The sequence below is a fragment of the Astatotilapia calliptera genome, chromosome 11 (genome assembly GCF_964374335.1).
Source record: "Astatotilapia calliptera chromosome 11, fAstCal68.1, whole genome shotgun sequence".
Lineage (NCBI taxonomy): Eukaryota > Metazoa > Chordata > Actinopteri > Cichliformes > Cichlidae > Astatotilapia > Astatotilapia calliptera.
In genome coordinates, this window is record NC_137432.1 from 11,624,791 (window position 1) to 11,649,627 (window position 24,837).

The following is a 24,837-nucleotide window of genomic DNA, read 5'->3' on the forward strand; positions in this document are numbered from 1 at the left end:
TTTAGGGCCTTACTGAACACGCCCACATGCATACACACTCAGAAAACAGTAGCTGGTGGAGGAGATAACACAGAATTAATGGTGACGCCAGAAATAGCATCTTGAGGATCATCACCTCAACCAGGCAGGCCTTATGACTCACACACTTCTGCCCCCACCTCCTTTGCTTTCTGCGTCTCCTGCTCTTTGCTCTCTCGTTCTTCCTCCTCCCTCTCAGCCAGGTTCCTTATCTCTCTTGGGATGGTGACTCACAAACACATCGACTGCATGAATCCCAATTTGAACAGCTGCGGGGATGAGCGGGCAGTGGGGCCATCATACATACTGAATTAGATCAGAGTTCATATTTCCTGCCTGCAGCTGGTGGTTTATAGTGGATTTATGGAACTTTGTTTCAGGAAAAAAATGACAAATTAAAATCACTGAATGAGAGTGAGAAGAGTGGCTCTCCAAAAATATCACTTTTCTTCCTGTCAGGATGAAAGCAGCTAAAGACCAAAGTGCAGTTTCACTAAGACAGACTGAAGATCTAGATCTAATGCATCATGAGACATTAGTTATAGTAGGTCTCTAAGTCCATATTAGTCCATCTAAGTCTTCATAACAACAACATAATGACCTATGCCTAGAGTTTTAAGGGTTTTAAGAATGTTCTGTTTGGAAAATTCAACCAAGAGCGTCCCACAAAAAAGTTGTAAATAAAAACAGAATCTGATGACTTGAAAATCTCATAAACCGATATTTTATTCACCAAAGAGAAAAGAAAACAGTTGTTTTACTATTTCAGGAAAAATTGTATTTTGAGTTTGGCAGCAACACATCTCAAAAAGTTGTGATGGGGTTGGAAATATAAATGCTACTGAAAAAGAAACAGCAGGAGGAACATTTTGCAACTAAGTAGGTTAACTGGCAACAGGTCAGTAAAATGACTGAGCATTTTACAGAGGCAGTGACAAATTGTCCAATTTGTAAAAAAAAAAAACATCTGAATAATGTCCCTGAATGTAAAATTGCAAAGACTTTAAATATCACATCTACTACACAGAGTCTGGTGAAATCTCTGTGCGGATATTTGAGACCTCAGGCAGCACTGCATTAAAAACAGGATGGATTCTGCATGGGCTCAGGAAAACTTCCAGAACGTGTTGGTGATCCACAGAAAAATCTACATCTGTGAACATGATCCAAATACACTGAGTCAAAGTGGAAAGCTGTTCCACCATGAAAAGAATTGAAATTTGAGATTCTTTTTGAAAAGCATGGACATCACATCCTCCAGAGTATAGAGGAGAGGGACCATCCAGGTTGTTACTGATACTTAGTTACAAAGCCTGTATCACTGATGGTGTGGAGGTGCATTAGTGCCCATGCTTCTATGCAGATGGAATCTTTTTCAGATTGTATAAGACACTAAACTGCATACTGCATCTACTACAACAAGGCCTTCTAATAGAAAAGTCCAGGTGCTAAACATTTGGCCCATCATGAAAAGAAAAGTGAGGAAAGTAGGACTGAAAACTACTGAGCAGTTAGAATCCTGACCTTTTTTTTTCTTCTTCTTTTGCAAAATAGTTTTCTCAGTTTAAATATTTGATATCATTCTATGTTCTAAAGTGAATGAAAAATGGGCTTATGGGACATTAAAACGTTTAAATCTCTTGTATTTACATTTTACACGTACATCTCAACTCTTGTGGAATGGAGAGTGTAGTTCCATCTCAGTGAACTTTTTAAAAAAGCTTTACGCCTGCTGTGAAATTAATTTCCAATATCATACATCATCATCACTTTTTTAAATGATTTTATTTTTACTATTCCATTGACTAATACGTTTCATCACTGAAGTATCAGTTACAGAAGACCAAAAAACTGTCTTTTTTCCTTCAGTTTAATTTTTCTGGAAGCAGATGGACATTGGCATAGCAGCAACATTACAAAATAATATGACATGAAACTGCCTTTAAAAATTAGACATTGAAAATATGGTTCAGTGACAGAAATCAACATTAGGCGTAACAGTAAGGTTCTGGGCATCCACTTGCACTTGTAGACTGGGAATAATTCTGTAAGTCTCTGGAACTGCATTACAGGGATGAAACATCATTGTTATAAAAGATATTGACTATTGTGATGTGTTGATCCTGCCGTTAGAGGGGACTAAAAATATAATGGACAAAAATCTTGCACGAGTGTTCTGGGTATGTTAAATTTATATGATGCACATCACTTTGATGCTAACTGAATCATTCAGTGACAACTTTAGCCCTACAGATGGAAGCACTCATTTAGGAAGAAGATCTGAATTTTTTATAAATTAGCTTACCATTCAAAAACAAACAATAATATATGTCTCGTTAAATACATTTGTATGAGTTTCTATGAGAGGCATAACCATTCTTTCGAAAAATTTCAAAGGATATTATTATATTATCATTTCTCTGCATCACTCACAACAGTGCTCACAGACAGTGTGTAAAGAAACAATAAAGCAACCTATTAGTTAAGAACATTTTTAATGCAAAAATAAGAATATATATGGATTTTATATGTGTATTCTGTTTCAAACATGAAAGTTATAAAGTTTTGATCCATATGGTGTTTCTGTAGTTTAGCAGACAACCATTTAAAGATTTAGGTTACATGCTCAGCATTGCAAAACTGCTTTTATATTGCTTTGTTTTCTATAAATTTCTATAAATTTTCATCTGTCACTTTCATTATATAAATAGATTTTGTAATTTCATATTTTCAGTATAAAGAACTTGGTGTTTTTTCCTATCCTTTAAATTTTTCACTTTCGTCTTGCCTCTCTTGATCACCATCTTCCCCTGTGTGTGCACTCGGCATCTTTGCTGGTTCATTTTTTCTCATCTGTGTTGAGCTCTGCTTCACCTTCTACCTCATTATCTTCTCCACTGACCTCAGCATTCACCTTGCTCTCTTCTTCTTCACCTGACTCTTTGGTAGTGCCCTCTTTTGTTTCGTTTTCATCCTCTTCTTGATTACTGTTGCCTCTGCTACTTCTACTGCTATCGTTCTCTTTAGTCTCGTTATCTAACTGAGTCGTCTCTGGATCGTTGCCGTTTCCCGTCTTTTTCTGTTCCTCCACTGTGTCTACATCATTAGTGTGATCCGTAGTGCTTTTTTCCACCTCAGTGTGGTCTTTATCTTCCTTCTCATCTTCCACAATTTTCCTCCTTTCACCTTGAAAAGACATATTGTTTCCATCCTCAGTCTCCTTACTGTCTAGAGCCTTATCACTGCTAGATCCATACTCTTCACCATTAAACACCTTCTTATTCTTTTCTGGATCCTCCTTCTTTTCCTCCACTTTCTTCTCATTTTCTGCTATGTCTTCTCCTTTTCCATCTTTTTGTCCATCGATTTCTGTTTTTCCTCCACCTCCCCCCTCTTTTTCACCGTTTGTCTCCTGGTTATTCATCTTGTTTTCACTGCTAGGTAAATCACCTTCTTCTCTGCCATTTTCAGTGGCAACCTCCTCTTTTTCTTCTGGCTTTTCAACATTCTCCTCTGTTTCATTTGTATCAGTAGCATCAAGTTTCTGTAATGCAGTATAACCACAGAAGCAATTAATATCTCTAAATATTTTAACAGATGCAGTATGTTGAATTCTTTCTGTGATTTACACTGTTCTGTTGATGCTATGGTTCGTTGGTGCTATCTGCCTCTGTACACCCGCACAGTAGATTTTAAATCAAACATCAAGAATCAAGAAACGATAAACAGCAATCAATTATTGCCATACTGTAACTGTTTAGGAATTACAGTCAATTTTATACATAGTTTTCAGACGCCTGAAGTAATTGAACAGTTAACTGACAAGCAGTTTCATGCCCAGGTGAAACCAGTCCGTCCCCTCATAATCTTATCAAAAATTAAGCAGAAAAAGATCTGGAGATGAATCCAAGTATTTGGTATCTTTTCCCCCGAATTCTCAATGTGATGTCCCAAAGACATGAAAAAAACAAAAACCTATGAGACCTATGCACTGGCCAGCTCAGCAAAACCAAAAGGGCTGGAACACCATCGTTTGTTGGTTACGAAAAAAGCCTTCACGACTTCTAGACCAGTCAAGAAAACTATCAAGGAGTTTAGTCTAAAATGAAGAGATGCTTTCATAAATGGAAAGAGAAGGTGCAAATCAGTGGTTCCACTGAAGAATGGGAAGAACATAGCAAATATCTAAAAGAGCCTACACAGTTCTGGAACAACGTTTTCATCTGTTCTTTGGTCAGATGAAATCAAGAATCATGGAAAGGAGCATGGAGAAGAAAAGGAATAGCCCATGTTCCGAAGCATACCACATCATCTGTCAAACATGATGGACATATGGGAATGTATGGCTACTGAAACCAGGTCACTAGTGTTTATTTATGATGTGAATGACAAAGTAGCAGGATAAACTGTGAAGTGTACAGGGTTGTACTCTCTGCTCCGATTCAGCCAAATGCTGCAAAACTGATCAGACAGTGCTTCACAGTGCAAACTGCAAAAGCAACCCAAGAATATGTCAAGACAAAAAAAATCTGATATTTTTCAATGGCCAAGTGAGTCACCTGACCCCAATCAAATAAAGCATGTTTTTCAGTTAACTGAAGAAAAAGCAGAGAGACCCACAAACAAGCAACTACTGAATGTGGCTGGAGTAAAAACCTGCCACCTCAAGAAGGAGGAAGAACAGCATTTGGTGATGTCCATGGGTTCTAGACTTCAGGCTGTCAGTCAGGTAGACTAGACTACCACCACTGACTTTCATTATTAGTATTAAGAACAATCCTATTTAAAAATGCTTTGTTTAATAACTTGTGAGTCTGAAAATGAGGGATTATGTATAAAAATGACTGTAAATATATATGTAAAATAAAAAGAGCGAGTGAGTAGTGCATGTTTATACCGCTTCAGGTCCATTGTCTTCTAGTTTTTGGCAATCAGCATTTCCTTCATCAAACTTCTGTTCCAGTTCATCTAGAAAAACAGACAATATTAGCTCTGCATGCAAAATCAGAAGCTCATTTTACAGAGAGGTATTTGATTCCTTAAAGTACCGAAAAAAAACAAAAAGCATGTTTTCCAGTTGTGTTCCATCCTAATGTGCAATATTGAATACTGAAAAGGCTTGTTGTGGCCAGTACAACATAAAGGAAAGGTAAATAAAGAGTGTCCTACTATCCTGGTATAGATGCAGTAGACTTAACTGGACTCATTCAGAAAAAAACATGTAAAATACAGTAAAATAATAATAATTGACAATGTTAATGAATACATGTTAAAAAAAAAAAAAAAAGCAGATGAATATAGTGTCACACCTGTAAAAACTTGCCCTCAAATCTTGTCATTCTTTGGGCATAAAAGAGCCAAAGTGTTCCTTTATGTGCCCACTGCTCATCTTTTCAAGACCCTGAAACCAAAATTTTCGCACTCACTGCAAATTAATTCATTTTACAAACCCAAAAAATCTGTCCCATAAATATGGGTGCTTTTATTCGTCCTTCAGTCGAAGTCTTGTTGAAATTATTCAGCTTTTATTCAGCAGATGTTGCCAAATTTGAATACATGCAGCACAAGAGTGACACCTGCTGGTCTAAAGGAAAAGCACCCAAGATAATTTGTTGCAAGTAAACAACTTTCCCTAGACAATGGAAGTGTGCAGGAGAGAGCCAGTAAACATTTTATAAGCTCATTTAGTGATCTAAATTTTACACTGAATGTTTAACATTGTCTTCATCTTTATTATCACCACTGCAGCAATCATCCTAATCATCACCACAGGCATGCAAAGTAGATGGTTTTCTCCTTTAACCATTGCTTTTGTATGATATCACAAAACAAATATGATGACTCATGATAATCATCCAACAGACTAGAGGCCTGTAGAAGAAATCCTCCAGTTCCCCCCGAGGAAACACAAACAACTGTAAAGTGAGACTGGGAGTCCAGGAATTTAAATGAAGGCATCGTACTACAACTCCAAACAAGCTCAGCTCAGCAAGGCAGTTCTGTTGGAGTGTGAAAATGGATACGGGGCTTTTCTATTTTCATGTGAGCATGTGCATCAAAGACCTTGGAGTAATTAACCCTAAACATAAGAGGAAGACAAGTATACGCTCTGATAAACAACATAATTACACACTTGTTTTGAAACATTGGATGAGACTGAAATTTCTAATCAGGAATGAAAAAAAGAACAGTGCAATTAATATCTTTAATATTAGTTTTCCTTTCTACACATACCGGTTAAGGAAGAAAAATGACTCCGGTAGAGATTAGAAGAGTTTATGGAGACATTTAATGCATTTCAAATGCAAAACTGATTGAAGTTTAGCCATGGTGGGAGATGAAACGTTATGGTAATAATAACAGACCTCTTTAAGAATATTTTATGGAAATCACCCCGCATTCATTAGGAGTGAGGGCCAAGCGATTCAGTGTAAGCAGTAAGCAGAGGAGGAGCTGCTATGACTCTAAACATCTTAACATGATTTAAGGATGAGGAACAGGCTCATGAAAATGCTAAATCAAATTAAATATGATATTTAGAATCTCCCCCTTCTTTCTCATTCCAGTATATCCGGAGAGTCTGGCTTTGCAAATGGTTGGACTGCTTTATGTATGTGTGTGCAACTGAGTGTAAAATGTGTCTGACTTTTCCTTTCATAATCAGGCAAACACACACACACACACACACACACACACACACACACACACACACACACTCCCTCCTCCACAAGGCATAAGCAGACAGAGCACACCCACATTTCAGATGATGTGCTGCATCCATTAGTAAGAAGTAAAATTGTATGCAACTGCAAGCAGATATAATTACTCATATAAACGACTCTTGCTGGCATTATCTTGGAAGGTAAAGTTACAGATGATTGTCGCTCCAGAGAAATGCAATAAAACACAACTCAAGATGAAGTGATAGGCTGGATAGATTGCACACGTGCACACACAAATACAGTCTGCTTTTAGCGATGCAGGGTTTTTTTGCTGATCTAAATCCTGAAATGCATTGTTAAAAAGTTGCCAAAGGACATTTCACCAAATTCAAGTCTTAGCACAGTAGCAAAGCAGGTATTTTATCATTTTGCCTACCAGATGTAAAGGATTGCTGAAATCATGTGATGTTCTTAGAAGGTGTAGTGAAGAGGTTAATACAGAACTTAATAATCAAACATGAGCAAAGAGATGCATTCTACAAGAATGTTTCAAAGATTTTCCACTCCTTCAGGAAGCACTTTAAAGTCCAATAAACTTCTCCACAGGACATTTTTAACCACTATTGCAAAGGAATCTGTGAGTGAGTGGTATAATCTACACTGTTCTTTTTGTTGTTCTGCAAATTTGCAAATTATTCTCTAATTTGTGTTGGGACTTTTTAGAAAACCATTAACCCAGGTAAAACTCTTCTTTACCTTGTTTTTTTTAACCAAATCTTCCTTACAGAAAAAATAACTACTGTGCTCTGTCTAGTATCTGTGGATACTAGGTAGGATAGACATTTGTTATTGCAACATTTTCAGTGCTGATGATCACCAGGCATAATAACCTCTGACAGGGTGACACTTGCAGTAGGTTGTAACTCAGAGCAAAACAAATCACTGCTTTACACAGTAAAGCCAGTTTCTGCTGATCCCTTATTCACAAGGGGGTCACTCTGCATGTTTGATTTAGCAAGATGCCCTTCCTGACACAACCCTCGAGGGACTCGTGTCTCCTCTCAGGATCAAGCTGGAGCGCTTTTGTTAAGCGAGTGTGTAAACTACTACACTGTGGATGCACCACACTACATCACACACATGTGTACTTTTATTTATTTATTTGCTTGGCCTCCACAAGCCTGGTCTACTTTAGCATTAACTGTACTGCAGCTAATAAATTCTCAAGTCTTGAAATACTACTTAATGGACCTGAATCACTTCACACATCACTCCTTGTATTTCACTGGACAGTATAGTAAATTGCATATTTACACCCAGATGATTTAATCCACTCAGCCTGTACCTGAGTTATAGTTGGGTGTAAAACAACATGCACAGTGATTTGGAATGCTGCCACTCTGCATGTGCGCTCCGGTCACTGACCAGGGTCCTGTTAAAACATGCAATGACTGTATGGCTACATGGGAGACCCAGCTGCTGCTGGCTTTACATAAATCTGAAACACAGAAAAGCTGAACAGCTGAGAATAAAAATGGTTGACTGGTCTAACTCTTTCATTCTGTGATACCACAATAACATGACTTGATACTTATAATGCTAATGATTTGTAAATGAAGATTTGGTGACTCATATGTCACTTACTCCAAATCAACCCTAAGGACTTTACTCATAAAGACAGCTGGAATCTCCCTTTGTTGGTATTATTAGAATGGTAAGATCCACCAGTTTCGGAGCTTAACTCAGTACAATGGATCACTATCTTGGCATTTGTTGCCATCGCTAAATATTATTGTTATATAATGGAAGTGCAAAACCTTGCCATGTCCTTTTAAAAGATATGGTATATTGAAATGTCTAGCATTAAGAATAGACACAAGCTGTCTACACTGTGGCATTAAGTATTTCTTATGTATAGCCTTTATCTTTGAGATTTGTTTCCAAGATACATCTGGAAAAAAAAATGCCATGCACTTTTGTGTAGAAAATTCCTCATATGCTCTGTGCTTAGATAGCTTTGACATTAAATCAAAGAAAACCTTTGCTTAACAATGTTGCAACCAGACAGCCAAAGTAATATTTATAAAGGTCACAGCTTCTGTTAAATGTTTAAATAATTCATGGAGCTTTTTCCCCTGCACTGTTCTCAAAGTTGCCTGAAATCTTGCCATTGACCGTTTTCATTAAACAAAGGTTTTAATCTGAATGAATGTCTAAGTGCAATATAAACACATATTAAAATCTGATTTCTTTTCCTTTCTACATAACTGAAAAAAACATGAGAGCATGACCATTTTATTCCAAGTTCAAGTACTTATGCTGTTGAGTTGTAATCATCAAATCTAAGAAAACACTGAACGCAATTCCTTTCTCTAATAATTCAAGCACTGATAGTCTTCTGTATATTTATTTAATTACTAATTGATTTATATCTTTTCTGATAGTTGTTCATGTTCTCTTTATCCTCTAAACTACATTATATGGACTAAAACTAGAAGAAAAGAAAGAAAAACACATTTTAAAATGCATCGTTGATGCCATTTGCTTGCATTCCTAAACCTCTCTTTAACAAATAATATAAACTTTAGATGGCCAAATGAAGAGAAATGCTAAAAAAAAGACAAGCCTGAAAAGTAGAGATTGAACCTGATAGACATGAGGAATATTTGTGTCAATAAGAGTGTCACACATCACCTTAACACATCACCATCACAGCCGGTGCTGTTGTATGTCACAGCCAAAACACTTGTTAACAGATGAATGTGGCAGATTAGTACAGCTTCCCTGCTCTTTAATCCAGTAATCCTGCATCAATGGGTCATGAAGAACCCTTTTCTGCTGTAGTGAAAAGGAAGGAGATGAAAGGAATAGAAGAATCCACGAAGAACAGACAAGCATGGCGGTGATGTCGGAAATTTGACATATGAGCGTGTGCACAAATGCACATAAAAACAGACATGTGTGCGCACACACACACAGCACACGTTGTCAGAACTTAGCAAATGAAAAAAAAAAAAAGTGGTGCCATCATTCATCCCTCACTGCTTAGCCTCTTTTTTGACACAGGCACACGATTTGAGATGCACACTCTCTTTGTGTACATGTCTCCTGCCTCCTAACACTGGGTTGAACCCTATTTCACTCTGACAAGCATTATAGATACATATGCTAACAGGGCTAATTCCCCCCAGCAGAATCACATTTTATGACACCAGAGGCTGAGGTTTGATCTGGTTGGTTGGCTTGTGCATACGCAAAGGCATGCAGAGACAAGCATAATCACACAAACACACATGCACACAAGCTCACTCACTCATGTCCAGCAATTTTTATTTCTCTCACATTCAACTTTCAAATAATACAAAGAATGGTTTTTGTTCCCTTTCTTATTTAAAACTGACTTCAAATCAAAGCCCTTTTGAGAAAATGTATGCTGTACATCCTTCATAAAACATACTTAAATACAACAGAAATTCAACTGGCTTCTGCTACCTTCAAAAAGATAAAGTACAAGAAAAGAAGGGAGCCATGCTATTCAGACATGAAGGTTCTGTGTAAAGTGAATGCCCTTGAAGTATTAATGCAAGTGCAGAAATCATGTGTGTGAAATTCAACATCTCTAGATTTATATTTTTAAATAAAAGGCATGATGAACCATGTTGGAATATTGGCTGCTCTGTAAGTAAATAGAAGTAGAAATAGAAAGCCCATTTTTAGCTAAGCTGATGCATTTTTTTTTTTTTTTACCCTATTTCTGAGGGTTTCAAGCTGCAAAGAATCCAGATTTTCCACAAATTTTCCTGTAGTAACTTCCTATAGTAACTAACTACAAAGTGGAAAACAATGTTTGGCTTCCACTTCTAATCATTATTTGTACTGTAGCTTGCATTACATCCACTATTTATTGCATTGTGTGCTATTATTTCTTCCTACAAGAAAAAGCATCCTGGATTAAAAGTATTCCACAAATTTAATCACACAAAAAGTTCTTTAGGGAACAAAATAAACCTGACCCTTTAATTAGTGTCTCATCCACCCCCCACCAACAGTGTTAATGTAATAAGTAGGCATGTACACAGCCTGTAAAAGTTCAGATAATCAGTAGAACCCTGCTCTGCCTTTACCTTTCCTCTCTCTCCTCTTGTGCATACCTTTTTATCAGTAATTTCTTCTTGAAGTACAAGGCTCTTTTGTTGATTTTCAGAGCAGCAATTTGGCGCCAGCGAGGGGCCCAGGCAACTAAAAATCTGCTTTGATGACTCTAAATGGAGAGATTATCCAAATGAAAGGCAATTATCCAAACCCCACCCATCCCTCTACCCGTTAATATCTCTCTGAGCGTTTTTTTTTATTCCATCCAGTACTCATGCTTCATCATCCCTTGGTTATTCATCAAATTCACTGTTTGATTCCACCTGTTTTCCCTTTTCCTCCCTTCTCCACCTCCATAATGTTCTACTCACTTCATCATCTCAGCTTTTTATTCCCTCTTCTCTCCTTCTTTATCCCCAATCACCTGTCTAAACACATCCTTTTCTCCTTTTTCGGTTACGCTTTTCTTTGTCTCCCCTTTTGGTTCTGCTGCATTCCCCTTCTTTTCCCAGGAGAGCCATTAACTGAATTGGCCACAGAGGCCATTTAAGAAAGAGAACACTGATAAACATCCCATTTCTATTTTGAGGCTAGCAACAACTGCTAATTGCTTCCATTCAAGCTGTTTTTGAAAGAAAAGGCTAACACTGACTAAATTGGACCAATAAGTTTAAAAGAATAATAAAGACCAAACCAACAAGCCATGTGTCTTTCTGGTTAAGTCTTTTAACCCACAGATACTGGTTATGTTTCATGCCTTCACAGTATAGTCTGGGTTAATTCCCCTCATATTAAGTGTGTTTTGAACTACAGGTCAATTTAGAATGTCTAAATAGCATCTCTGAAATTAACAATAATGTTAATAATCCTTAATTAATGTTTCAGAGAGCAGGAAGAATGTATCGTTTAGGCTACTGGATGGTATCTACCATCACACAGTAGCATGCCCTGTTTTACTCAACACATGAAAACATAACAAATATAATGAATTTAAACATATTTTATCAAAAGCGGAAATCACGAGAACATTCTGGAACTGTTGGGAGTTGTTATGCCTAACCACTAAAACCTTACGTATGTGGCATTTTCACATATGCTTCCCACATACTACATAACTGCATGATGCTTGATTTAAATATCCTCCTCTTTATATTTTATGACTTGAGAAAGGAAATCCCAGAAATACGACACAACAGGTTCTGGTGCAAAAATCTTTGAGCTCCCACCTCTTCCAAACAATCTTATCACTGCACTCTCAATGCCAAGAGTACTTTTTTAATGCCAAAACCCAGATGGCACTGGCATAAGACATTAGCAAATTTGACCTTAAGTCTCTTGGCTGGCTGGGAATACTTTGGTGAATATTGATATATATCCAAAATCAATTGCAATTGTATGGGTCAAATTTGACCCTGAACAGCCTCAGGGTACAACAATTTATATTATACAATACAATTTTTAAATACATCTTGTGTATTTTGGGTCACTTTATAAAAAGTCTTAAAATCCAGGTCAAAAGCATGACATTTAGGGTACGTTTTCTGCTGTCAAATGTCAAAAAAGGCTACATTTGACCTGAACAGGATGCAAGGGTTATATTAAGGTCAAATTCATGTCATTCATTCCAAGTTTGCTGCATGAGATGTCACACCTCCTCTCCCTTCTCTCTGCTCTCACTCAGCATTGTGTTCCCTAATGAAACAGCAAAGGTAAAGGCTTTACAATAGACGGTGAGTAACGGGGACTGGTGAACACACACACATAGACACACGCACTCAAAAACTAAACTCCATGTTGTAAACACAGTGAGTGCACTGCAGAGGGAGAATCTCCGGTTACAGGGTCACTCGGTCTCGTTTGTCTTTTTTTCCCGCTGTCATCGGCTTGCTTGTCCTTACAGTCTCATCCCTCATTCCAAAGCCATCTTTGACAAATACATTTATAATGAATTGATGCTTTTATAATCATATAATATCTTTTGTCTTGGTTCCAATGTTCCAACACATCAGAGATCTGAAGTGTGGGTTTCATGCTTTGTACTTTCCACAGCCTCTGCCAGTCTGGCAACCTTTTGGCTGTGTTCCTTTTGGCACCAGAGCGGGGTGTATTTACCTCATGCCCAGCCAGGGCAGGATTTCCCAAAGGGAAAATAACACCAAACACCTCTGTGCTGCTTACAATCACCATAAAAGGTGATATGAACACTGTGTTCCTGTTGCAAAGCCAAATACTAACACAACACTGAATTTAACCTACCTAAGATGGTAGGCTAAAGGGACATTTTTATTGTTGTTGTCGTTGTTGTGTAAGCCAGTATTTGTTCATGTTTCATTTGAGAACCAAAAAAACAAAACAAAACAAAAAAAAAAGCAATAAATAAAAAGAATAAAGATGTCTTTGGGAATTAAATATACTGCTTAGAGTGAAATCAGGACCATGGACAGAGACAAACACTCCGTCTTTCTATGAAACCAAACAAATAAGGAAAATATTGTGTCTCACTAACATGAAAGGACTAAGAAAGCATTGTACAGGTCAAACGGTGAGGACTGCATGAGAAAGTGAAATGTCCTCAAAGCCATTTAAAGATGTCTTATGTCAGATTTTGTTTTCTGAGATGTCTGTCTGTTAATGTAATTTTTGCTCAATGTCATCCAAGGGGACCAACAATGCAGTATGCTTTTCTGTGCCTGTAATATGACGTGCCACACAATCTGATACAGGCAATTTTGAGGGTGACATTACAGGCTGCAAATGCAGACATGAACATACCAACACAGAGAACACACACACACACACACACACACACACACACACACACACACACACACACACACACACACACATACACATACACACACATACACACACACACACACACACACGTTCCTCAGTTCTCTCGTTTGATGCAAAAAGCCACCTCCTCTGAACCACAGTCACAAATTCTCCATGCTCTTTTGGGGGTTCTGCTGTCAAATCCCCTGCCAGAGAGCCAACAGGCAAAATCTATTAAGAGCCACAACATGACGTAATGTGGTTCATAACACAGAATCAGTTATAACAAGGTCAGCAGCAGTCTGCAGAAGATTTGCTTCCCTTTGACTTTAAAACTGATAATCATAAAGACAATGGATGAATGGATAGATGGATGAATAATAATAATAATGAGAGTCCCAGAGCAGCAAAACCTCCTAATTTCCAAAAAAAGAAAAAAAAAAAAAAAGGATGGCAGGTGCCAAACTTTCTGTAGGACATTATTATATACGTATCACAAGAAGATGACGTAATGTGTTTGTTGTAATAAAGGTTAATGTCATCATGTTAGACCTACTTTTAGTATTTCATGGCAAATATTTTGCAGAGCAACAGTGCCACTGTGTGGACATTTATGAATGCAGCAGGTTACATAAGATTCCAGTGACAAAGCATTACATCATATTTTTGTGTATGTTAAACTCTCAGCAGCACATAAACACCACTTGTGAAACATGGGATGGCAAATTCTTAAAGAAGTAGATTATTCTGATACCTTCCACTTGCACACATCTACCATACTCTATAGATGAAAAATGAATACAGAAAGTGGTGATGATGATGACAGAATCACAGGAGCATGAGTGTTGCTAACTATTGGTTATTGGGTATATTATTATCCATGAACTAAACTGTTTTAGTTCTTGGGTAATAATATGTCAAACAAACTTTGATTAGATTCCTTTTGTATGATTTTCCTTCACTAGCTCATTTTTATTAAAATGTGACTTTTTTGTCGGTGTTGAAACAAGTAAATACTACTGATTATAACTCTATGTTTAAATATATATTACACACAAACTACTTAAGGATATAATTACAAATGCAAGCCCCAGAATAATATGAGCAAGAGCATGTCACTGCTATATTGTTTATCCAGTGTAGTCAAAGTAACCCTTAAATATAAACCTATACTATATACAGTAGCAATGCTTTCCTTTCTTTGACTTCGGGATGAATACAGCCCCGCTGAGCTTAATAGCCACCATGAAAACAAACAGGTGTAGATATTAAAATTTCACTTCTATTCACGGTGATCTTTTTCGTGTTTTTGCATTACCATTGTCAGATGCACCAGGAGTCAAGCTCTGTCTGCTCTTAATCTTCTTTAAGGAGAGCAGTCTGGCCTGAGAAATCTCTCTTACAATGGAGGACAGGTGTTCCTTGTTGTGGCTTGGAGGCGAGGCCTTAGGAGACTCTCCATCTCCACTGTCACTGCTCTGGACCATCGACTTACCCTGCAGAAAGTAGCAGTCAGATTTAGTTAGTAAGAAACTTCTCATAATCATGATGATGGAGAGTAAAAAAAGACTTACATCTTGGGTTTGCTGCATCAGTTTATCCAAAGGTGGGATTTTGAAATGAACCATAACGTTTTGTTTTTTTTAAGAAACATGACTAAATATTTTATATTCACAATGAAATACAATTCTGCAAGTCCACTTGATCCTAAATTTAATTCAGGCTTAAAATTTAGGACTGGGGAGTCTAGACCACCATGTTTTTACATCATTATTTGCTAGCCATCCCTAAATAATTAAACCAGCAGAATTTTTCAGAGAAAATCTTTTCTCTGTGCTTTGCATGTTAAAGAATCCTGGAAAAGTTTTGGATTATAAAATATAAATAAATAACAGCTCACAAAATATTGGACTACTGACATTTTCACTCTGTTTTGAGAACCTGTAGATGGGCGGCAAAGAATAAGATTTCATTCTGTGAAAAAAAGAAAACAGACAAAAAGTGTTGACATATATATTTGATACTGCAAAAATGATTAACGAATATTGACTTACATACATGAAACCCATACATAAAGGATTGAAGTGTAATACATTTGAACATGACATGTGCAGGTATATTTAGTGTGTACGTGTGTGTGCATGTACATGTCTATGCATAGGAATAGTAGTGGTAGAAAAGTTATTTTAAGCTATATAGTTTATGTCTTGCATATTTCCACAACCATATCCATAATCACATACTGTGTATGCTACCATTGTATATAGTGCATTATCTTACTTCTTTTTTATTTGTTTGTATTTTATTTGTATTTTTTGTATTTTCCTTCTGATATCTGTACTTGAGCTGAGGTAACGCAAAAATCTCCCCATCGTGGAATCAATAAAGTCTTGTCTTATCTTATCTTAAATAACATCTGTTCACAAACTTCCTAATATCTATGTTTGTTTTTTAGTCTGTCTATAATTAAGCTCTTCATAGTTGTGTGTACGTGCCTATAATATCTATCTGTAATCATAATCATTTCAAACAGAACACCTTCATACAGATGGAACATGCGTGAGGATTGTAGTTTTCAAGGGAATTAAAAGCAGCTTTGTAGCCCTAAAGGAGTAATTAGTTGCCCCAGTGGAAAAGATCTAAACACAAACTGTACGGTTTCCAAGAAGCATCCCTGGTCACCATAGTATTCTATTTTTAAAGTTCCACAGCTCTTCATGAATGACTCAAGACTACACATAGTGATGGATATTAACGGTGTTCATGACCAGAGATGGGCAGTAACGCGTTACTTGTAACGCGTTACTGTAATCTGATTACTTTTTTCAAGTAACGAGTAAAGTAAGGGATTACTATTGCAAAATCGGTAATTAGATTACCGTTACTTTCCCGTAGGAACGCTGCGTTACTGCGTTACTAAAACCGTGATTTTTTTTGGAGAATGTCTCATGACAGTGACATAAGCAAGTGCGACGTTGGTGACAGCAGCTGTCTGCAGATCAACAATGGATAATATATCGAGTGCGGGAGAGAGTATGAGCGTGCAGCGTTTAAAGTGTGGAAGTACTGACCTTACTCTGAGTTTGATTCCATAAAAAGTGACAAAAACATTAGCGTCCATCGTGCGTGGGAAGAAAACTTCTTTTTACAGCGAAAAAAACCCCTAAACTTCCGAGCAAGCACCGAGTAGCTACGACGTGATGGGAAACTCACAGAGACACTCGCGCGGATTCTTCAACTGACCGCAGCACACCTACACCAGGGTAACCCTCCGCCTACCCTGCTCCTGCTTTACAGGTGAAAATAGAGCAAAAGGACCGCTGAGTCTTTGACTTTATTTATTTTCTGCTGTGTTTTACTTGCATCTGTTTGAAAGAGTGAGTGAAAACACAAAAAATATTTTATTTTATGTGCTGGAATGTGTAGAAAATAGGTTTAAATGTTAAACTAATTTATTCAAGTCAGAGAATGTTGCATATAATTAAATGTTTTGCTTGATGCATAAAGTTAAAAGATTAAAACTGATAAAACAAGTTAAAAAAAGAGACTTTTCCATTTGATTACATTTTGTATGATGGATTATGTAGAAAAAGTAGAATTGGGCTGAAAGATCTATCACTTTATCACCTCTTCAGGTTGTAAATCGTGTTTTTAAAAAGTAACTAAGTAACTAAGTAATTAATTACTTTTGAAAATAAGTAATCAGTAAAGTAATGGGATTACTTTTTGGGGGGAGTAATCAGTAATTAGTTACTGATTACTTTTTTCAAGTAACTTGACCAACACTGTTCATGACTCACTGCTATTCGTGTGCAATTCTATTGTAGAAATGCTTGTGTTTATTTTTAATGCAGGCTAAATCAAATGCAAAATTTCAAACCTAATGACATCATTTTGCAGATCTTAGATGTGTGACAGTTTGGTAAATGTCAAGTCTTCATTTTTGTTTTTAAATCAAGCACTCAGTGTTAAGATAAAGTGTTACTTTCTTTACCCTCTGACTCGCCTCGTCCCTCTGGGTTTGGTGAAGAGCAGATCACTGTAAGGAAGCTTCTTAAACTTTTCTCTTCCCACAGCCACATAAAGCTGACCACTCTCTAGCTGATTCCCCTCAGTCACCTGTTGGCCTTCATAGGTAAAGAGACTAGAACACACAAAGAGAATCAAAAGCCTTATTGTTTACATCATGTGCTGGCTCCATGTGATCGTTTATTGAGCTGGTTGAAAAATGAAGCATACCGACTTTTGTTGTGCCAGTAGAATGTATGTTTCATATAGTGTCAGAGCAGATAGACTACCAGTTAAAAGTTTAGACACAGCTTCACATTTAATGGTTTTTCTTTATTTTTCTGACTATTTACATTATAGATTCACACTGAAGGCATCAACACTATGAATGAACACATATGGAATTGTATAGTAAACAAAAAAGTTAAATAACTCAAAACATGTTTTATATTTTAAATTCTTATATTTGGTGTCTTTAGCATATGCCTACAATATAACTGAATGAGAAGGTGTGTCCAAATTTTTGACTGGTAGTGTATATTTTTACTTAACAAAAGAAAATCCGTTTTAGCATCGGTAGTAAATACATTTTGAGATCAAAAATCAAATCAAAATTCAATAATGCAAATATATGAAATTGGGAATAATGTGCTGTAACGGAAGTGCATGTGTTGAAAGTCTGATGAAAATTAGTTTATATAATAAAGTTTGCAAAGAAATGCAGTACATTTATGCAGTTTTTTGTTTTTTGAAATTGTCCACCTACCTTCTAACTCCCCCGAGGACTCTTAAACCCATCTTCTCTGTAATCATTTCTAGTATCTTGTCAAACTGGCCCAGTATCCTCTGGTGGACCAACAGCCTCACTGCGGAGTTCAATATATCACCATTTGCCACCACACTATGGAAGGGAAATGCACAGTTAAAAAAATAAAAGGCAGAACTTTGGTGCAAACTGCTTCAGTTTCCATTGTCAAGTCCAGTTTTTCTTACACTACCTATCTACTACATCTACTTCTTTTCTATGTCCAAATTGGTCATATATTTATATTGTGTATTTAATCCAAAATAATGGGACAATTTAAGAAGATTTTTTCCCAAAGTGAAGTTAAAAACTTGAAAAATGAAAATTCAGCTTACAATATGGTGCATGGCTCCTTGATGGGTTTCAGGAATCGAGCTGACACAATGAATCTATTTGGTGGAAATGGTTTAATCTAAAAAAAAGAGAAAAAAAGAAACAGTCAAAAAGTGTCAATAAGTCTATATCAAACATACAGCTGTTAATTAAATTTATCTGGAAGAAAAAACCTATTAGTGCAGTTTTTAATAATGCATTAAGCTGAATGAGTAATGTTGATGTTTTGTGATAACAGGACTAAGTTAAAAGCTTATTGGTGAATCACCTTGTCCACATGGGATCTGGAGGCTCAAAACAACAGACCTGTATAAACTTTAGGGACTTTGCAGACCAATGCTCATACTGTAGTCCAAACAGAATGGGCACTTTACTAACCCTTCATCCTAAATACTGGATACAAAAGACTCATCAGGGTTAATAATAGCATGCAAGCTCTAGAGTCAAAACTAGCAACAACAGTTTGACAGTAATTAAATGGCTTTGTAAAATCATTTTAACCATACAGGGAGTGCAGAATTATTAGGCAAATGAGTATTTTGTCCACATCATCCTCTTCATGCATGTTGTCTTACTCCAAGCTGTATAGGCTCGAAAGCCTACTACCAATTAAGCATATTAGGTGATGTGCATCTCTGTAATGAGAAGGGGTGTGGTCTAATGACATCAACACCGTATATCAGGTGTGCATAATTATTAGGCAACGTCCTTTCCTTTGGCAAAATGGGTCAAAAGAAGGACTTGACAGGCACAGAAAAGTCAAAAATAGTGAGATATCTTGCAGAGGGATGCAGCAGTCTCAAAATTGCAAAGCTTCTGAAGCGTGATCATCGAACAATCGAGCGTTTCATTCAAAATAGTCAACAGGGTCGCAAGAAACGTGTGGAAAAACCAAGGCGCAAAATAACTGCCCATGAACTGAGAAAAGTCAAGCGTGCAGCTGCCAAGATGCCACTTGCCACCAGTTTGGCCATATTTCAGAGCTGCAACATCACTGGAGTGCCCAAAAGCACAAGGTGTGCAATACTCAGAGACATGGCCAAGGTAAGAAAGGCTGAAAGACGACCACCACTGAACAAGACACACAAGCTGAAACGTCAAGACTGGGCCAAGAAATATCTCAAGACTGATTTTTCTAAGGTTTTATGGACTGATGAAATGAGAGTGAGTCTTGATGGGCCAGATGGATGGGCCCGTGGCTGGATTGGTAAAGGGCCGAGAGCTCCAGTCCGACTCAGAGGCCAGCAAGGTGGAGGTGGAGTACTGGTTTGGGCTGGTATCATCAAAGATGAGCTTGTGGGGCCTTTTCGGGTTGAGGATGGAGTCAAGCTCAACTCCCAGTCCTACTGCCAGTTTCCGGAAAACACTTTCTTCAAGCAGTGGTACAGGAAGAAGTCTGCATCCTTCAAGAAAAACATGATTTTCATGCAGGACAATGCTCCATCACATGCGTCCAAGTACTCCACAGCGTGGCTGGCAAGAAAGGGTATAAAAGAAGAAAAACTAATGACAGGGCCTCCTTGTTCACCTGATCTGAACCCCATTGAGAACCTGTGGTCCATCATCAAATGTGAGATTTACAAGGAGGGAAAACAGTACACCTCTCTGAACAGTGTCTGGGAGGCTGTGGCTGCTGCTGCACGCAATGTTGATGGTGAACAGATCAAAACACTGACAGAACCCATGGATGGCAGGCTTTTGAGTGTCCTTGCAAAGAAAGGTGGCTATATTGGTTGCTGATTTGTATTTGTTTTGTTTTTGAATGTCAGAAATGTATATTTGTGAATGTGGAGATGTTATATTGGTGTCACTGGTAAAAATAAATAATTGAAATGGGTATACATTTGTTTTTTGTTAAGTTGCCTAATAATTCTGCACAGTAATAGTCACCTGCACACACAGATATCCCCCTAAAATAGCTAAAACTAAAAACAAACTAAAAACTACTTCCACAAACATTCAGCTTTGATATTAATGAGTTTTTTGGGTTCATTGAGAACATGGTTGTTGTTCAATAATAAAATTATTCCTCAAAAATACAACTTGCCTAATAATTCTGCACTCCCTGTATTTTTAGTACACGAAAGTACAAAATAAAGAAAGAGCAACATCAAAGCTTTTACTTATAAAGAAAATCCGCTATTGTCCACACTAAAATCATCCGTGATGTCCATGACAGCAAAAGAATGAGCTCCCCTGTGATGTGAGGCTGCAGAGAGTAAGCTCTGCAGGTTTTGTCCCACAACACCTGTAACCTACTGTGAGACTTGCATCCTAGGGGAGAATGGGATGAGGGAGGAGTTATATTAAAAGTCTTCTGGTGTGTGTGAGTGCAACCTGGCAACTGAGGTGTGAAGGTCAGAAGTAAAATTAAAAAGTCTTAGATAAATAAAGGGCGGTGCATGTTCAGTGGTACACCAGTTTTCAACAACAAGCCAACTGCACACTGCACACCGGGAGAAAATGCTACAACATACTACAGAGAGAGGCTTTGGAAACCACAGAAGATGATAAAACACCACAATCAAAAATCCTGAAATCTGCTGTTTGCTAGAGAATAGAATTATTTTTATTTATTTTATGTTTTTTGTTAGACCTAGCTAACCAATCCAAATCAGGAAGAAACCAAGCAAGGCAAGGCATGCATCAGTCTCTAGGGACATCGCACAAGTTTTTATTATCTATCGATTTGTTTATCAGTATCTGATCTTTCATTCTATAGTGGGCAAAAAGTCCCCACGGCTCGTTTTAGCGTCCTTGTACATAGTCCACTTGGCAGAAAAAAAAACAAAACAAAGGAAACTCCTTGTTCTTTCAGTGCATCATTTAAATGGAACCTCTGCCACATCACACACCTACTCAGTTATATCTTGAGTGTGCACTCGCTAGATACCAGTGAAGTAAACAACAATTAACAAGGTCATCTATAATGAAAGTTCTTGCAGCGGGTGATGAGACATAATCAAGAGCACGTTCTCTTTGAACGATAAACACGTTACAGTCAAGAGGAGCAGATGATGACAGCTAGTGTCTTTAAAGTTGTGGTCATAAGTTAAAAAAAATAAATTACAATAATTTTAAAAATGGGCTGCACACTTTTTAGAATACCCTGACAAAATTTGGAGTGCCCCATTATTTGCTCTGACAGCAATTAGCATGTCAAATTCTGCACCTCTTTATTTTCTGACATCTTGTCCATAATGCAAATGAAGTCAGCAAAATTTGTTATTTTGGGTTCTACTAGACCATTCTGTGCTTTCGCCAGGATACATTTTATATTAGTTTAAAAAAAAAATAAGGAGGTCATGAACCTGTGGGCTACCTGACTTTAAGCTCCTTTGGCTCTGACTTCATTGATGCATTAAAGATGTATTAAAAGGAGGGATGATTATGATCCATAAATCAATAATGCATGGAAACTGAGACGACAACACAGTGATTCCTCACAGAGAACAATTAGGGGGAATGCTAAACATAACACCTTTCTTCAAGGATCTTCATAAAATCTTTATGCTGTGAGTGTTCCCAAATATATTTTTCATTTTGAAGCAGTTTTGGATGTTAAAAACTGGACATAACAACTTTGTAGTTGAAATGTAGCCACTTCAACACACTAAAGTGTCTGAAACTAAATCTAATGCAACCTGTGGACTTGATGTAGTAAGAGAGCATTTGAGGAGTCTAGCTGGATTATTGGAACTGTAAATTATATAAACCATCTCTTCTAATTTCTAGTTTAAAGCCAGTTATAAAAAAAAATCCTGGGAATTCCAGGCTGTTAACACTGTTACCCTATAACAGCGTGGATCTTACTGACTTTTGAAGCCGCTTTGCCATACCTGCATTGGAACGGTCTGCATCATTTTCTTCTTCCTGGAGCCAATCTGTAGATAACTAAAAACAAGAGATAACGTGACGTAAAGGTTAGGTTTCCTGTTCTGTAAGGTATTCTGCACCCCACACATGCAGAATAACGTTTTCAGCAGTTAGCAAATTCTCATCCCTAACTGCTGAAAGCTGTACCAAGAGTTAAACAACTAGAATTTAGCCACTTGTCGCATAAAGTCAATTACCAAATGTGCAGCTTTTTACTGCACAAAATTTAATAAGTTGTTATACAGAGAGTGTTAATTTCAATTGTTCCTGCATCATCACAGCTGATATTCCAAACATTTTTATCTGAATATTTAAAGAAAATAAATCTGCATGCACTTTCTCTGGTTTTTACTGTAAAAATAAAGGAGGATGGAGACAGTATGCAATCTTTTTGCATCTGGGATACATTAACTTCCCCTCTGCTGCTTCTCCATTGCATTCTATGAATAAGTGGCTGCTCAAATCTCATTATCTGCTGCATGAGGCCACTTATTTTTAGGCTAGGGCAGAGTACACTTCTCTACAGTGCTGATCTCATTTATCACTGCCGTGAGTCAGCACTGGTGCAGAACTTTAAAGCCACGACTCAGCTCCGTGTCTGACAATTGGCTCGATTTGCGTACATATATATTTGCTAATGTCAGCTACAATGATTATGAAACAGTAGGGATATTTCAAAAGAAATTTGCATGAGTCTCGATTAACAATGATTGCTAAGGGCCAGCTTTCCCTCTTGAATGCATCCGCAACTGGTAGATGGTTTATTCCTGGTCATCTACAGCTGTATGCATCTAATGCTTATTGACGTCTGTATAATGACACAGCGTGAAAGCCTTATAAAAGTAGGCTAGCTTATTTGCCTAAACCACAATTTATGCTTACTCTAGCTTTTTGAATTTTTCCCTCCCAGCAGCGACGTACTGCTCCCCGCTCCTCAGGCTCTCCAAGCAGTCAACTTTATGACCTCCTCTCGGTGTGTAAATGTTTCTCACGGCTCCAAACGGGGCTTGTATGCCGCCCGTCACCTCTCTTAGCAAGGTTTCAAAGTTGCACATCCTCTTTTGGTTTATCACTATCCGCCGAGCATCGTAGTATGGATCGCCGTTTCGAAACATGAAAACGTTCTTCACCACGGGTTGAGAGAGAAAGTTTGGCCTCTCCGAACTCATCTTTGTGCGTAAAAGCGGGCGGAGAGGAAAAAAAACACGTTACAACAAACTCACGGTTCAGAGGTACGGGCCATTATAACGTCGTTAGAGCTGTTCCATTCTCGTCAAATGTTCTGGGTTGAGTAAAAATGGGTAATGGAGGCAAATCTTCAACCAGCAGACTGGACAGAGAAAAATCCAGAGGAGGAAAAAACTGCTTTCTGCACTTAAGAAAGTTGCTGATTAAAAGTATGATGGAGCGTATAAAAGTGCTGACGTTTCCCTGCGTTACAAATGTCAGCTGTCTGCAGAATTCCCGCTCCTCTGCACAGGAGTGTGTGGAGTAACCGCTACAGCGTGTGCACCGCTATAAACCGCAGGTGATGGTAAAAAGCCCAGCGAGTCTAAGTAGTTCCCTACTCTATGTAGACTGGGTATCATGGGAGCTCAACTGTTGGGATGTATCTATGGGAACAAGCCGTCGTCCCCTGGCCGATTAGAAGGGACCTTGCACAGCCATAATCACCAGGTAGTCAATCATTAGCTGATGAGATGGAGACCTAAGTGTTCAAATGCGCCCCGTCAGTGTGTGGGGTAAGATAACAGCATAGGCCCAAAGAAGTCCGTGATCAGAGAAAAATAATAATAATAATAAAAAAATTGTAACCAAATACTCCTGGTGGGCAGGTGAGAACGTTAATGAGGCACCATGAGACCAGGTCGAAGCCGGGTTGCTGGTGACATCCTGAAAGCGGGGCGAAAAACATGTTTGTCTTGTGAACTGTAATTATTCTGGAAACGCAGCTTCTAGATATGTGTACCTTATGTACTTTTGCTCAAAAGTGAAACGCCAAATGTATTCATACAAGTCAAAAGACCCTGATTCATTTTAATTAATGAATGCAATGTTTCCATTAGAACCAATACTGATACTACTAATAACAAGAAGAAGAAGACGACGAACAACAACTATTACTACTAATGCACTGTCTGTGGTTGATTTCTGTGAAGTTCTAAGCTTTCCACCTTATTTTTTATAATTTTGCTGAGCAATCCGCTTGTTAGAGGTCCGTCAGATAATTCAGAGCAAAAGTTCTACACAAGTAATTATAATAAATAT

General features: G+C 37.7%; 1 protein-coding gene across 2 annotated transcripts; it reads right to left on the minus strand.

Annotated features, from left to right (window-relative positions):
* Positions 1-1,870: 1,870 nt before the first annotated feature.
* Positions 1,871-24,629, minus strand: LOC113032776 (doublecortin domain-containing protein 2-like). 2 transcript variants are annotated; one of them, XM_026185873.2, is made up of 9 exons: positions 23,452-24,629; positions 22,533-22,587; positions 18,696-18,772; positions 18,322-18,456; positions 17,542-17,691; positions 15,467-15,521; positions 14,866-15,043; positions 4,916-4,986; positions 1,871-3,562 (listed from the first exon to the last, which is right to left on the minus strand). In XM_026185873.2, exons 1-9 carry the CDS (start codon positions 23,736-23,738, stop codon positions 2,858-2,860), a joined length of 1,713 nt encoding a protein of 570 aa, XP_026041658.2. In that variant the 5' UTR covers positions 23,739-24,629; the 3' UTR covers positions 1,871-2,857. The 2 variants fall into 2 exon arrangements, with proteins under 2 accessions (XP_026041658.2, XP_026041660.2); XM_026185875.2 differs by having other exon boundaries at positions 23,793-24,625.
* Positions 24,630-24,837: the final 208 nt, after the last annotated feature.

Coding starts and splice junctions, on each gene's coding strand:
- LOC113032776 (XM_026185873.2), bottom strand. CDS start 23,738: ATGAGTTCGGAGAGGCCAAACTTTCTCTCTCAACCCGTGGTGAAGAAC. Junction 4,987..14,865: donor TCCTGGTGCATCTGACAATG/GTAATGCAAAAA, acceptor CTGTTTTTCTAG/ATGAACTGGAACAGAAGTTT. Junction 3,563..4,915: donor AAGACAATGGACCTGAAGCG/GTATAAACATGC, acceptor ACTGCATTACAG/AAACTTGATGCTACTGATAC.